This window comes from Notechis scutatus, chromosome 2, assembly GCF_049901735.1.
Source record: "Notechis scutatus isolate UNSWTSFEM ecotype Mainland chromosome 2, rNotScu1.2, whole genome shotgun sequence".
Lineage (NCBI taxonomy): Eukaryota > Metazoa > Chordata > Lepidosauria > Squamata > Elapidae > Notechis > Notechis scutatus.
Genome location: NC_142010.1, coordinates 66,730,798 through 66,745,844, shown reverse-complemented (window position 1 = coordinate 66,745,844; position 15,047 = coordinate 66,730,798). Strand labels below are relative to the sequence as shown.

At 40.2% G+C, this 15,047-nt stretch overlaps 1 protein-coding gene across 2 annotated transcripts in view; it reads right to left on the bottom strand.

Moving 5' to 3' along the window:
* Positions 1 to 1,813: 1,813 nt before the first annotated feature.
* The window catches only part of MST1 (macrophage stimulating 1), a 40,167-nt gene continuing 26,933 nt past the window's right edge, over positions 1,814 to 15,047 (bottom strand). For both annotated transcript variants that reach the window (XM_087954980.1, XM_087954981.1), the window contains exons 12-18: positions 12,414 to 12,449; positions 12,106 to 12,217; positions 11,578 to 11,655; positions 9,448 to 9,594; positions 7,317 to 7,423; positions 5,433 to 5,572; positions 1,814 to 4,796 (exon numbers count right to left, since the gene is read on the bottom strand). In XM_087954980.1, coding sequence (XP_087811106.1) covers positions 4,635 to 4,796; positions 5,433 to 5,572; positions 7,317 to 7,423; positions 9,448 to 9,594; positions 11,578 to 11,655; positions 12,106 to 12,217; positions 12,414 to 12,449 — 782 coding nt within the window. In that variant the 3' untranslated portion in view covers positions 1,814 to 4,634. The remainder of the gene's footprint in view (positions 4,797 to 5,432; positions 5,573 to 7,316; positions 7,424 to 9,447; positions 9,595 to 11,577; positions 11,656 to 12,105; positions 12,218 to 12,413; positions 12,450 to 15,047) is intronic.

Genomic DNA, 15,047 nt, shown 5'->3' with positions numbered 1-15,047 from the left:
TTGATGGAAAATGCCTATCATTTTCCTCTATCAATAAATACAAATATTTATGTTTACCATAGATATTAATGATAAACTCATTCACTAGTGATGGACTCTTATGAAGCTGTAACACCATCTCACACACAGGAAGTGAATTGGCAGGGTCTTGGTGGGGTTGAGGAAAATAGAGTAAAGTTCCAAAGAAGACAGTCAACAAGATCTAAGTGTGATCTATGACTCTGCCATGCTGACTCAAACTTGGGAGTAAACATAAGGGCAACCTTGAGGTAAGGAAGGATCCAAGAAGAGGCAGATGGACACTTGGCTGTCAGGATATAGCACAAAAACGGTATTGGTCACACTTGTGGATTGCCTTTGGAAAGATCAGGATCAGATAATGTGAAACCCTCAACCTTTATTTCAGCAGCTTTTGATAGCATTAACCATATTATTCTTTTGCACCATCTTTGAGGAGAAGTGGGGAGCACAGTTTGGCTGTGGTTCTTGTTCCTGAAAGGTTTGTTCTAGATGACGGCAATAGGAGGAATCTATCATCTTGAACATAAGCTATATATAATTATAGACTACCTTCCAACCTTTAAATAACGTCTGCATTTACAATAAATGTAAGAGGAAAAGACAGCATCAGAAATAGGAGAGATCTTGAATGTACCCAGGAGCAGCAGCTTAATTTACATTGGAAAATGTTCTTTCTTCTTAGTCCTTTAGAAACAGACTTTCCTGACCTTTGGTAAGATATAAGGGTACTCATCTGGTATCTGAAAGTAAGGCTGGAATTTCCTTCTTTGAAATTGAGATGCCAATAGAGAGTAGGATTGTTGTTTTGGTTTTGTTGTTTGCTTTTTGAAGCAAAAATAATGAGTTGACATATTCAGGTCTGCTCATGATCTATCATGTCAGTAAATTCTTGAAACTGCATCTTTTCTTGGAGTTGCACAAGATCCAGGCACATGTGATAGTGACAAATGCGGCATCAGTCCTCCATACATTCCAAATCACCTCTCTGCCCTTTGAATATAGATTGATCCACAATTCTAAATACTGTACTTGTTTATATACAATGAATGTGAGTAATACTGTGAGGCAAATGTTTAATTTGGTTAGGAGGCAATTTAGTTGCAATGACTTGTTTCTGTTCCTAATATCAGGGACTGGGAGGAAATGCAGTGTTGTGGTTTGCCGGCAGCCTGTGCAGACGGCAGCAAAATTGGACAGTGGGAAAGAAAGGGGATCAGTCCGGGAATCTGGAGAGAACTCGGACGAGGGTCCTGCATCTGATGCAGAGATAGGGCCAGGACCATCTGGGAGTGAGGTGCTGCTTCCGGAGCCTTTGGAGTGTGGCAACAGCAAGGCAGAGGAACAAGGGGAGCCTGTTCCCAGTGCGCATGTGCGCAGAACTGCTAGAAGGTGAGAGCAGCTGAAACAAAAGGGGCGACTCGGGAGTAAGGCTGGGAGGTGATTGCCCCTCCCATAAGATATAAAGGACAGGCAAAGATGATGAAACATTTGCAGGAAGCAAAGTCATTCGTTCGGTTCAGATTCATTCTTGAAGCTCTTTGTACTTCGGTTGGGTTTTTTTCTAGTTCATTGGACACTTCTATTATTGGCAGCACTTCACAGGAAAGAAAGGTGAGTGCTTATCTCAAGGGACTGTTTGAGATTCATTACCGGCTGGGAATAAAAATAATTCCCAGCCTTGCAATAAAACAAGACTTTTTTAAAAAATAAGGGTGCATATAATTACGGTCTTGGAAGCCTTGGTCAGAACACAATAAGACTAGTGGTTAAGTCATTTTTAACCCCAGCAAGGTTTTTAAAGATATATATATTTGACATTAAATATTTTCATCAACGCATAACCTATAGTTAGAAAAATATACATGAGAACTGGATTTCAGATACTGATTTTTAGTGTCTCTTTGGAAGGGGAAGCCTTGTAGCTTATGATTTTCTGTAATTATTTATTCGAGAGAATTTCAATTTGTTGAATTGAAAATAATGATCAGATACAAAGTTCTGTGCAGTGCCATGAAAGGAAAATGAAACTAAAGATATGCTGAGTTTGTCTCAACATATTCATCGATTGGTAACTAATATTCAAATAAGATCAGATATCCTTTCACTCAAAACCCTGCTGCTGGGTTTCTCCAAATACTGGCTTTTTAAAGAGGAGGGCCAGAAAACCATTTAGATTTTGGTGTGCTAGATCAGTGTCCAAAACCCATGATGATCTGCTACAAATCATCCTATATCTTATTTCCAAAGCCAGGATTTCTTTAATGATATGAATGATGTTACAGTAAAAATGACAGTATATCAAAATGTCAGTATATCAAAATTCTTATATCAAAATTTAAGCCTATATAAGAATGGCTACATAAAATTTGGCATGCAGTTGCTACAAACAATATAACTGTGATTACATAAGAGAGATAAAATGCAGTACAATCATTTGTGATGGCTATAATTTATATGTTACTGGAGAAATAGTATTTCAGAGAATAACATAGAAATATTATACTGTTACAATAGAAAAACGGTTAGGTTTTTCCTGCACTACGGAGATGTCATTTCAGATGTGAAAAAAACTTGAACCACATACAGGTTAACAGACCCATAATGCACCAATACATTAATCATTAACATTTTTAAAAACTGAATGTCTGGACTGCAAAAATAGATATGGTATGATGTCTCATATGCTGGTTCAGAGGATAAAGAGGCTGATTACATTCAGCTGCCTTGGACAATAGCTCCCATGAACACTTGTCTATGATTTGTAACCTTTTGACATCTGGAGAACACCAGATCCCAAGTGATAACAAAAGAGGGAACGAATTTTCAGAAAACCACACTGAAAGTCTCCAGAACCTATTTTCCAGAAATTATCCCAGGACTTGGAAATGGTACATGTGTTCTAAGGGCAGCCATATTTCTTTAAATCTGGAGGATATTCAGCCTCAATTGAACTTTTAATGCTGATGGTAGAAAAAAGAAATTGCAGACAATGTCCATGTGAAATATAAAGCCAAGACCTGTTCCAATGAGGCGGCTATGGTTAAAGTCTTACATATTGAAACTTCTGCCCATGAATATATTCACTGAAAGAGCTGATACTCATGGATAACAACCAACCAGTCCTATTAAAAGGATGTGGATGATTTAATAATGCAATACATTATTAGATGGGGATAGATAGCATCACCACCAGATGGATTCGCAACTGGCTGATACTATACTCAATGAGTAGTCCTGAATGGGTCTAAGTAAGTAAGTAAGTAAGCAGTGGGGTACCACAAGGTTCCATCTTAGGCCCTTCAATATTCTTCAATATCTTCATAAATGACTAAGATGAGGGAATAGAAGGAGAATTTACCAAATTTGCAGGTGAAACTAAGTGGCAGGAATAACTAACACCCTAGATGATAGACTCAAAATCCAGATGGATCTTGACAGACTTGAACACTGGGTCCTATCTAACAAAATGAAATTCAATGTAGAGAAAAGTAAAGTCTTACACTTAGGGAAGAAAAACCAAAAGTACACATATAGACCGGGTGAAACCAGGTTTAATAGCAGTAACTGTGACAGGGTTCTTGGAGTCTTAGTGGACAACCAGTTAAATATGAGCCAACAGTATGTGGTGGCAACCAAAAAGGCCAATGCAATCCTAAATTGCATTAATAAAGGGATACAATCAAGATCAAGTGAGGTACTAATACCACTCTAGAAAGCCTTGGTAAGACCACACCTAGAATACAGCATCCCGTTTTGGTCACCACACTATAAAAAAGATGTTGAGATTCTAGAAAAAGTGCAGAGAAGAGCAACCAAGATAATTAGGGGACTGGAGACTAAAACATATGAAGAACAGTTACAGGAACTGGGCATGGCTAATCTAATGAAGAGAAGGACCAGGGAAGACATGACAGAAGTCTTCCAATATTTGAGTGGCTGCCATAGAAAGAAAGGGGTCAAGCTATTTTCCAAAGCACCTGAAAACCAGACAAGGAATAATGGATGGAAACTGAACAAGGAAAGATTCAACCTAGAAATAAGGAAAAATTTTCTGACAGTGAGAACAATCAACCAATGGAACAGCTTGCCTTCGGAAGTTATGAGAGCTTCATCACTGGAGGCTTTCAAGAAGAGATTGGACTGCCATTTGTCAGAGAGGGTGTAAGGTTTCCTGCTTTGGGGGGGTTGGACTAGATGACCTACAGTACATGATCCCTTCTAACTCAGTTAATCTGTTAAATCTGTTAGTTAAAGAACATTAGCTTAGTCATATGTTCAGGACTTTGGTATATTATTGGTTCACACTTCTCGGAGGATGCTTCCATTGTTCTCATAAAATTTGATAATGTTTGAAGCCATGATAGTCATTATCATCAACTTTTCTTCAGCTAAGTGCCTAGCAAAAGATGCACTATAATAAGCAATTAATTGTTGCAGATCTTCTTAGATAAACTCCACAAAATGGAGTAAAAAAACCTCATTACTGATGTCAGCTTTTGGAAGAGTCTTTTTTTGGCAGTGCTTTTCACATGACATGAGCATGGTTGCTCCACACTAATTCTGAGAAGGGAGAGAGAGAGACGGGCAGGAATTTATGATAAATATACAACAGTTCAGCTCAGCCTCATCACTTTGTTGATCCAGTCAACATACATAGAGACTCGGATGAAAGTGGCAGGCACGTCTTTGCGAGCACATACCCGCAATGGGGTGATCACACCTTGTAGCACCCAGCATTCTTGAGTCAGGCAGGCCAAAGGACCTCCAAAGTCACCCTACAGACAAAAAGACCAAGTCAAGTCAAAAACAAGCTCTAGCTTAAGGAGCACAGCAACACCTCACAAAGTATATGGGTTGGTTTTCTACCTCGGACATTTTCTCAAATGGCTTCCCTAACCTTTTTGCCTTGAAATCATTTATCCGCAGCTTCACTTTTAAGTTCATGTTTTGGGGGACTATTTCCCACTGCTCATCTTAAAAAAACAAACCAACCAAGAGGTTGGCAGGTAACTTTTTAGGGGGGCATCATGCAACCTCATAAATGCCCATGCCCGTCTCCATTTTTTTAGATCAATCTCACAAAATTGCCTAGCTTGAGATATTTACATGAATATTGTAAAACTGCGAGATTAGGTGATTTAGGAGATTAGCCTTTTTTTTTTCAAAACTAAAAGCATTTTATCAAATTGTTAAGCATCTTAGGCTGGGGTTATTGGAGGTACGACGTTTCTGGCCTTTCTGTAAGCCGTTTCCCTTTTCTTTACTATTCAACTTTCCAGATGTTGGCCTCTCATTTGTATATTTACTTCTCTCAGCCAGTGACTTGATGGAGTTTTACTGTCACCAACCTTCATCTCAATGCAAGCCAAGCAATTCAGTTCAGTACAAACCCACCTCCCTGCCCTGCTCACCTCACAGGCTCCCACGCCAACTTTCAGTGGCGATGTACATAACTCATTCTCCTTCAGATGGCCTCGAAGTGCCGCACTGCAGTTTTGATTGTTCATGACTGGCAGCCTGGCCACATTGAGGACATTGTCATTCCCAGTTCCTGTATACGAAGAAGATCCAAAGCATTAGAAAATGTGTGAGCTATGGACCGTTCAGATGGTGAGACCCTTTTTATAGTCAGAATGGGACAACTCACTTCAGCCACCTCGTATTACTTTTGGGTAATTTGTTGGTGGTTAGCTTTTTATGTGCTCACACCTGTAAAAAGTTTGAGCTTTTACAACAGAATCAGTATGTATATGCTGGAGTGTATATTTTTATTCCTATATCTAGATAAATAGAATAGAATTCTTTATTGGACATGTGTGATTGGACACACAAGGAATTTGTCTTGGTGCAAATGCTCTCAGTATACATAAAAGAAAAGATACATTCATCAAGAGTCAAGAATCATAAGGTACAGCACTTAATAATAGTCATAGGGTACAATAAGCAATCAAATCATACTAGGAAACAGTCAATAAAAATTGTTAGGATGCAAGCAACAAGGTTACAGTCATACAGTCATAAGTGGGAGGAGATGAGTGAAAGGAAGGATGGGAGGATTAATAGTAATAGTAATGCAGACTTAGTAAATAGTTTGACAAATTTGAGGGAATTATTTGTTTAGCAGAGTTGCTACGTGCTGTATTAAAAATATTTGTGCTGCAGTTTATTATGATATTGTGTATTTCTCATCTTATGTAACAGACTGCCCAGATAAGAATATTATTGGCTAGGCACATGCAGTATAAACATGAATAAATAATCAAGTCAGTGTTATTACCCACATCATCCAAACCATCCCAACAACATGATAGCCTTTCAAAATGCTAAATATCAAGGTAGTTAATAGTCAGGATATGCCAATGTCCCTTTAAAAATCTGTATTACTTAAATGAAAATTTAAGAAACAATGCCAATAAGTAGTTATCAAACTCTATAGTGCCATGAACCACTCAAATTTCAAATAGGGCAAATTGATAATATTCAAACAGGATTTTTTTTCATCACCTTAATAATATGAGTTCAGAAATCTGTTCTAAATAAAGTTTCATTGAAATGCCTGAATCATACAATAGTTTAAAAAATCGTTCATGTAACTTAATTGGAAGGATATCTGGTTAATAAAATGTTGGAAATTTTGGTCTTGGTTACTTTTCTGAGAGATTCTCAATATGGAAAGTATTCCTATTTATGTCTTCACTTTCTAATAACTTCATATCCCTCTGAAATTTGCATAACAGCAGTAGAAAATTTAAAGAGGGCTTTTGTGCTTCCTTATTAAAAAACAATAGGAGACTTAACATTAGATGCCTTTTGGTTTAAAGAAGTAGACAAATTTCATAACTGATCAAACATTATTCCAATTAAGAAGTATCAGCTACTATCCTAAACTCATTGGTCACATTTTTGCTTAGAATTGGGTCAGTGGAGTAAATTTTGTACTCAGAACTCCACTAACCTAAATAAGCAATTCCTAAAAAGGAATTGATAGAAGCTCCATTTTGATAAGCTGACTATTCTAGACAATGTGGAATACAATCCTGCCAGGGCTGTGGCTCTGCTTACACATGCAGACTTCAATTCCCAGTCATGCTCCAGTTTTTCTCTCCCAGTGGACAAGGAATAAAAATGTGAGGGGGAATATTACCTAGCCAGTTCCTGAGAACTAATGGTTAAATTGTCACACACTTTATATCCGGGGGATCCACATTTTTATTTCCTTGTCCCAGCAAGATAGAATTCCTTGAATAAGAGATTGGGTCAATTAGGTTTGATGATGTCTTTTTTCCAGACTGTACCTCCAGTGCTACCCCATCCTGCAATCTCACACTCGGTGTTCTCGGGCACAATGTAACGCTCGGGTGGAAGGCAGATCAATGCCACACGTTGATTCAGAAGTGCAGGCCTGTGGTGAGAAAGTGCAAGCATAAAGCAACTAATAACACATCTCTGTTCTGTACCCAGAAGCCACTTCAAAGTGCTGATCACATTCCAAGCACACCCAAGCTTGGCTGGATGGATGGCATCACACCCATGACTGATCTTTCTGCCATGAATGGTGAGAGCTGCTGCTTGGAGGCCTTCAGCAAAAAATGAAAGTAGGAGGGAGCTGTTTTGAAGCACCACAAGCTTGGGGACTGTGTGAATCTACCTTGAGTGAGCCTTTTAAGTTTTCAATCTATTAAATCCCTTCTTGTAAACCAAATTCATGGAAGCTGGTTTTCTTGTAAAAGCTACTAACTGACTACTCCTTTGTATCAGTTTCTTTAGCAGCTTCAGTCACCAAAGCAACTTTTAGCAGAGGAAGAAAAATACACCACACAGGGAAATATGTTTAGCATATAACACCTTTTGCCTGAAAGCTATGTACATCCTGTCTTCTCAGTCCCAGGACAATTCCCACTTGTACCTAATCACAACCCAAACCTGCCCTGGCCACCTCTTTCCCCACTGCACCCTCATCATGTTGCCGTCGTCTCATCCTCAGCTTAAATGTAAGGCACATTAAAGTCAGTCTAGCCCTTATTATTATAACCACCGCCCATATTTTACTACCATCCAAAGGAAGTAGGTAAATAGTATTGGGCTTTGTAACCTGAGGGGAAGTCAGATGGCAGAACACAAAACAAAGCCAACCAGTTCAAGATAGAGAAGGGCAATGGGATAGCAAACGTTAGGTCAATACAGCTTTCCCTCAGTTCAAAGAAGGGCTGGGAGCACTGTAACATAATGTGGATAAATGCCTACTGATGAATGTTAAGTCAGCATCATTGCCATTAAGGATGTGGTTTTCCTGCCCGGCTTCATGTTTTCGCTCTGCTTTGCTCTGCCATCCATAGCACAGCACTGGAATATGTTTTCTAAAGATGCAATTATGTATTTTGTTCATAAAGATTTTTAAGATATGAGATCAGCCTTGGTTAGGATTCAGGTTACAGTTCCTGAAGCAGGAATATATCCAACAATTAAGAGCGGAGACATAAATAAATAGTATTTCAGCTTAATTCTCTGTGTCTGACAAGGGATGTCTTTGATGGTAAAAACCACGGCTAGGTTTCTTCTAGACGAGACGTGAAGAGATCAGCTTACCTGATTGAGAATCACTGAATCTAATAATTCTAATTTAATTTTCTTGGAACTGACTGGGAAAGGAAATCTAAATCTTCCTTGGACTTTGCATTATCTGCAAAGTCCAAGGAAGGAAGCTGCCTGTCTGTAAAAAGAAAAGAAAAGAAAAGAAACATCTTCAAATAGTAAGATTGCTGCCAAATTTAGTCTTGGCCCTGGATAACCCAATCTACCTGCTAGACATTCCTATCCTACAGAGCTGTGGTGGCACAGTGGTTAGAATGCAGTATTGCAGGCTACTTCTGCTGACTGCCTGCTGCCGGCAGTTTGAATCTCACCAGCTCGAGGTTGACTCATCCTTCCGAGGTCGGTAAAAATGTGGGCTCAGATTGTTGGTAATATGCTGACTCTGTAAACCACTTAGAGAAGGCTGTAAAGCAGTATATAAGTCTAAGTGCTATTGCTATCACGTCTCTTAATTGTTTCTGTTTGTAAGCTTTTTTTTGCAGCATACCACCATCTTCACCAGCTCCTTCCCCACAAGCCATACAGCTCAGGATAGAGGGTGGAACACACTGACAGATTGAGGACCTCTGTTGTCCAAGTCTAATACATCCATTACTGTATGCTAACTGTGTGAAATGTTCCTTTCCTTTGCCTCGTTTCATTGGGTCCATTCTGATTCTCCACCTCAGTGAGATTTCTCTACAACAAAGTATATATCTTACAGATCCCAAAATGCAACAGTGCAGAAGGCTCTTAGCAACCCCTATTGAGGAAGCCTTGACCTCCGCCTCTTGGTATGCAAACTAAGTTGCTTTCGTGCTATATGGGATACAGAAAATCTGAAAAGTCACTCACCTCTGCAATTTCAGCATCACCACAAGTGACTCAGAGGGACCACAGACAATCTTAATTATAGGAATGTCCTGTTTGTTTGGGTCATTAGGACCAGGGTTCTTAAAGAGTGTTCCAAGCAAGACGTAGTAACCAGTTAAGTCAGCATCACTGCCAAGAAGAGGAATTAATAATTGTTACAAGTTCACTGACGCCTCTCCCTCAACAGCAGCTTCCCAAGAACCGGTAGGAAAAGTTAATAAGATATGAATCATTTCCGTCTCTCATGACACTTTTCTGCAGCTATAAAGGTAAAGTCCTTTGAGTTCTGCTGACTGCAGTCACATTTATATAGCAAATATAATGGAAAATAACATACTCTCTTCAACAAACAGGACACATACCATACGCTTGTTTTCATAACCATTTTTGAAGCAGGCATTCATCACTGTACTAATTGCTGCTGTCACTCTGAGTAATCTCGGGCTTGGATTAGTGAGATTCGAATTCCAATCCATACTCAGTCATGACATCAGAGGATAATGAGCATATGAATACCACAGTCTCTTTGGAAAACACAAGGAAGCATACCACTGATATATATTATCCAAAAGTAAGCATTTTAAGCAATTTCACATAACTGGCTTACTTACCCTGATTCAATGACGCCTTCCCCCAATAAGCTTTGATTTTAAGTATTTAAAAGTATTTAAAATGAAAGATTTATGTCACCCCCACCTAAAATGAATCACAGAATGTACCCATAGCTTGTTTTAGATTGATTTATTTATAGATATGTTCTCAGGCTGTTCTCTGGCTGTTAGCAAACTTTGTCCTGTTATTTGGTTACCTTGAAGTCAGACTACAGAGGGATGATTGCTGAGCCATTTTTCTTGGGCCGCCTTACTTCTTGGGTAGCCTCTACCCTGTGAAGTGGGGCCTTCAACTCTTATTAACCCCCAGACAATATTGCCATTCCAGAGAGCTGAGTCCACTTGTCTACCCGCTTCTCTCTGTGCTGGAAGAAAGTGCTCAGCAAAACAACAAGCAAGCCTATTTGCTTAGTTAAAGATACAAAATAGTCCAGTGACTCAAAGCTAGTCATGCTCTGGTGTCTGTGAATGACAGCTGTTTAATACATATGCCTATGGATTTATATAGCCTTGTTTATCACTGTATTTTATTTATATCCCACTTTTCAGCCTACATCGCCCAAGAGTGCTACCAATAATAGGCAAAAGATAATATGTGTAAAAACCAAAATAATATTTTTTATTAAAAAAAAGTTTTCAACAGAATATAAAAAGCACAAAAGCATCCAATATACCAGTACTAACGCCATTAATTCAGAGATAGTATTCAGCAGGTTCTGACCAGTTCTGGAGAACCGGTAGTGGAAATTTTGAGTAGTTCAGAAACTGGCAAATACCAGCTCTGACTGGCCCTGGCCCCATCTATTCTCTGCCTCCCGAGTCCCAGCTGATTGGCTGGGTCTTCTTTTGTTGCCCTGCACAGGAGAACGGAGCTGGAAAGCAGGTTAATGGGGTGGGAAGGGAATGGGATTTTGCAGTAACCTTCCCCCAGGAGTGGGGAGGGAATGGCGATTTTACAGTATCCTTCCCCTGCCATGCCCACCAAGCCACGCCACGCCCACCAAGCCACACCACGCCCACCAAGCCATGCCATGCCCACCAAGTCATGCCATGCCCACTAAGCCACGCCACGCCCACCAAGCCACGCCACGCCCACCAAGCCATGCCTACAGAACCGGTAGTAAAAAAAAATTGAATCCCACCACTGCATTAATTCCTTCAACATGCAATTTAGAAATCCTTTCTGGCCTCTGAAAATAATCTAGATTTGAACGACAGACAGAAGTAAAACATCAGTAACCCTGTGACAGCTATGTGGCCTGTGAAAGTGCTGAATGTAAAACAAAAACAAAAATGATTTGTAATTGACAACTTATTTTCTTTAAGGTCGTTGTATATATAATTTTTATCAAAACTTTCAAACCGCATGATAAAAGCTAGCAAAAAATCAATGGAAAAGAAAAAAGAAAAAAAGAAAAAGAAAGAAATCAAAGAAAAAGAAAAACGTGCAAGAAAGGAGGGAGGGGATTTCTAATATAGGTTTTGCCAGAACTCTGCTTACCAGGAGGAGAAACACATCCGGGTGCTGATTACCCACTCCTCTTTTACCAATGATCCTCCGCAGAAATGGAGTCCTTCTCTGGAAAGCAAAAAAAGTGGCACATGTCACAGAAGCAAACCCACCCCCCAAAACCTACCTCTTGGGGGGATGGGTCCAGGTTGGTGGCAACATGCAACTTTGCAGCAAGTCATTCAACAGCTGTGCACTGTGTGCCTGTTTCTGGTCTTGGGTAAAAAGAGATCCAAGTGCACAAAACAGCCTCATAGGAACATCTAGTTGGTTTGCAGGGAAGCACAGAGAAGTTTCCCTTTTTTGCAAAAAAATTTAGGAGCTGCCACTCCAGAAGACAATGAGTAACAATACTGATGGTTCAAAGTTGCTCACAGGGTTACGATTTCCTCTTTTAAAAGAACTACTGAAGTGATTCTTCTCCTCTCAAGATTCATTCTCTGGTTTGCCATGTAAGGTATCTGCAGCCAATATTTTTTGAACCACCTGATCTCCCACCACCAATCAGATTCTGCTCACCTATTGCGGATGCTGACTGTCCAAGGTGAGTTTCCAGGTCCACCTCCTACAACCCGAGCCCGTATCTGTATTCGTTCATTCCTCTTGCCACACTGGTCAAAAACCACGTTCTCTGCAACCGGGGAGTCAAATCATGACATATTGTCCTTAAATGTTTTTTTTTAAAGCAACACACTTCATTTCTAACTATTCACATAGTCACCTGAAGCCAAAGGCAGAGGGAAAACTCATGCACCTGTTTCCCTTTCTCAGCAAAACTATTTTTCTCACAAAATTACCACAAATAGAATGCCTGGCAGAAAGCTCACCTGGATTTAGCAAATTGGACTGCTTCTTGTCATCAGCTGTAGAAACAAAGCAAAACATGAATTGATGCATGCACATCTACATTCCACATATTGTTTATTTATTTCATGGCAGTCTCTGAGGTGCCAAAGTCTATGAAGCTTATCATTCATACTCATTGTAGAAGGCTTTTGTTTCTACAAAATGCATGTGTTTTGTCTTGAGTGACAAGCACACCTCTGTAAATTGATTGTGAGCTGAACTGCGTGTAAGCTTCTGTTGTGGTGTCTTCTGGTTCAGGACCATTTTAAGAGGGAAAAGTGTCTGTCGCACCTTATACAGCAGAGTAGAAAAACATGTTTTGATAAGGTGTTGAACAAGCATTCGTTGATTCATTGGATTTATATCCCATCTTTATTTTGGTCAACTCAAGGTGGTTCACATACTTAATCCTCTTAATTCCTATTTTCCCCATAGCAAGCACACTTTGAGGTGGGTTGGACTGAGAGAGAGTGACTGGCCCAAAGTTCCCCAGGTATATATCATGTCTAAGACTAGACTAAAAATCACAGTTTCCTGGTTTCTAGCACAGCATCTAGCCAAACCAGATTTCAGGCATTACCTCAGGTGACGACCGTAATCCGTTCCGAGAATTTGGTCATCACCCGATTTGGTCGTCACCGAAAGTACATGCGCGTAAAACAGAATGGTGCGGCACAGAAGGGGAAATCGGCACGGATGGGCAAATCGCCACTGCTGGGTCGCCACCCGAGCACCCGTTCACAATCAGAAGTAAAAAAATTTGGTCATCACCCAATTTGGTCATGAACGGAAGCGTTCACGACCAGAGGTTCCACCTGTACTTGGCATTCAGAATCATATGCCATTACATATTCATGGTTGTTTCTGAAGCAAAAAAACTAAGACATAAAATCTTCCATTGATTTTTGAAAAAACAAAGGAAAACTACTACTTTGCAAGAACTTGAAGCAACAAGTGTTCCAGAGATTGTTGAATTATCATTCCCCTTTTCCCAAACCACTGGCCCTGCTTTCTTTTCTTTTTTTTCTTTTCTTTTTTGTAAAAATTTTATTTGGGTTTTCACAAAACATAATACAAATAAAATACCTGTGCTTCTCACAAAATAAGGCCGGGCCTTTTTTTTTTTTTTTTTGACCCCTGAAAAAATGGCTAGGCCGTCTTTTCGGGGGTGACTTAATTTCCTCCCCCACCTAGAGTGGCCCATACACACATACCTCACCGCAAGGCCGCTTCTATTGGCCGATGAAAGCTCCCCGAAGGCAGAGTCCCCAGCTGCTTCGGGGCGAGGTGTGGCTACCCGTGTCCCCTCGCCTTTAGGCAGTCTCTTTTGGGCAATGGAAGCTCCCCAAGTGCAGTCACCAGACACTTCGATCGGCCGGTAGAAGCGGCCTCGGGGCGAGTGCGCACACACACTCCCCTCACCACGAGGCCGCTTCTATCGGATGACAAAAGCTCCCTGAAGGCAGAGTTCCCAGCCGCTTCAGGGCATGGCGTGGCTGCCTGTGTCCCTCTCCTTTAGGCAGTCTCTTTCGGGCGATGGAAGCTCCCCAAGTGCAGTCACCAGCCACTTCTATCAGCCGGTAGAAGCGGCCTCGGGTGAGTGCACACACACACTCCCTCGCCGCGAGGCCACTTCTACTGGCCGATCAAGTGGCTGGTGACTGCACTTGGGGAGCTTCCATCGCCCGAAGAGACTGCCTCAAAGGCGAGGGGACATGGGCAGCCACGCCACGCCCTGAAGCGGCTGGGGACTCTGCCTTTGGGGAGCTTCTATCGGCTGATGTTCTATCGGTAGATCGGGGTATTCTAGCCTAGTCTACCTGCAGGGCACTCCTAAAGGCAAGTTTTCTCCTCATACCCACCTCCGCCCTTCCCCCCCATTTCTCTTCACCTCGTGTAGTTCTAACGAACGATGTGAGAAATGGCGAGGAAATGCATGGTTTAAATAGGCCTAAATTTTGGGGGTGGGGCTTAATTTCACCTCATGCCTAGAAATCATGCTGGGCCTTCCTATTGGTGGAGGCTGTATTGTTGGAGAAACACAGTATCTTTTTTTGAGAATAGCATGTTCCCGAGTTATCACCTCCATACAGACACAAACTCAATTCATATTCATCTTTGTGTTCTATTCCATATCTTATTACTATTTTAACATTTTCTCAATATTTTTTCCCTTCCCTTAGTTTTCTCAACCTTCCTTTTAATTATCTCATTCCTTTCTAAGTTCAATTATGTATCTTTTCCTAAGTTTCAATATCTTTCTAATCATTATATTTATACTTTTGTCTGTCCTGTTTCAATTTCATATTTTCTTTTGTAATTAAACAAAATTTTCCCCTTTAGTTACTGATTGGAGTATGACACCTTTGTATCTTTTAATTTTTGTCCATTCAACTCTTATTTAAACTTCAATTTATGCCTTTACAATTATAACATTCAATATAACACATAACTTCCAGTCGAATTCTGCTTGGTACATTCTTAAAATACACACTAAGTTCTTAAAGAGAAAGTATATATATATATAACAATAGTAAATAAAATACTTATTCTATTCCAATTCAGCTCTATTATTAATGTTAGTTATAATCTTTAACATCTTTAACATTTCTTTT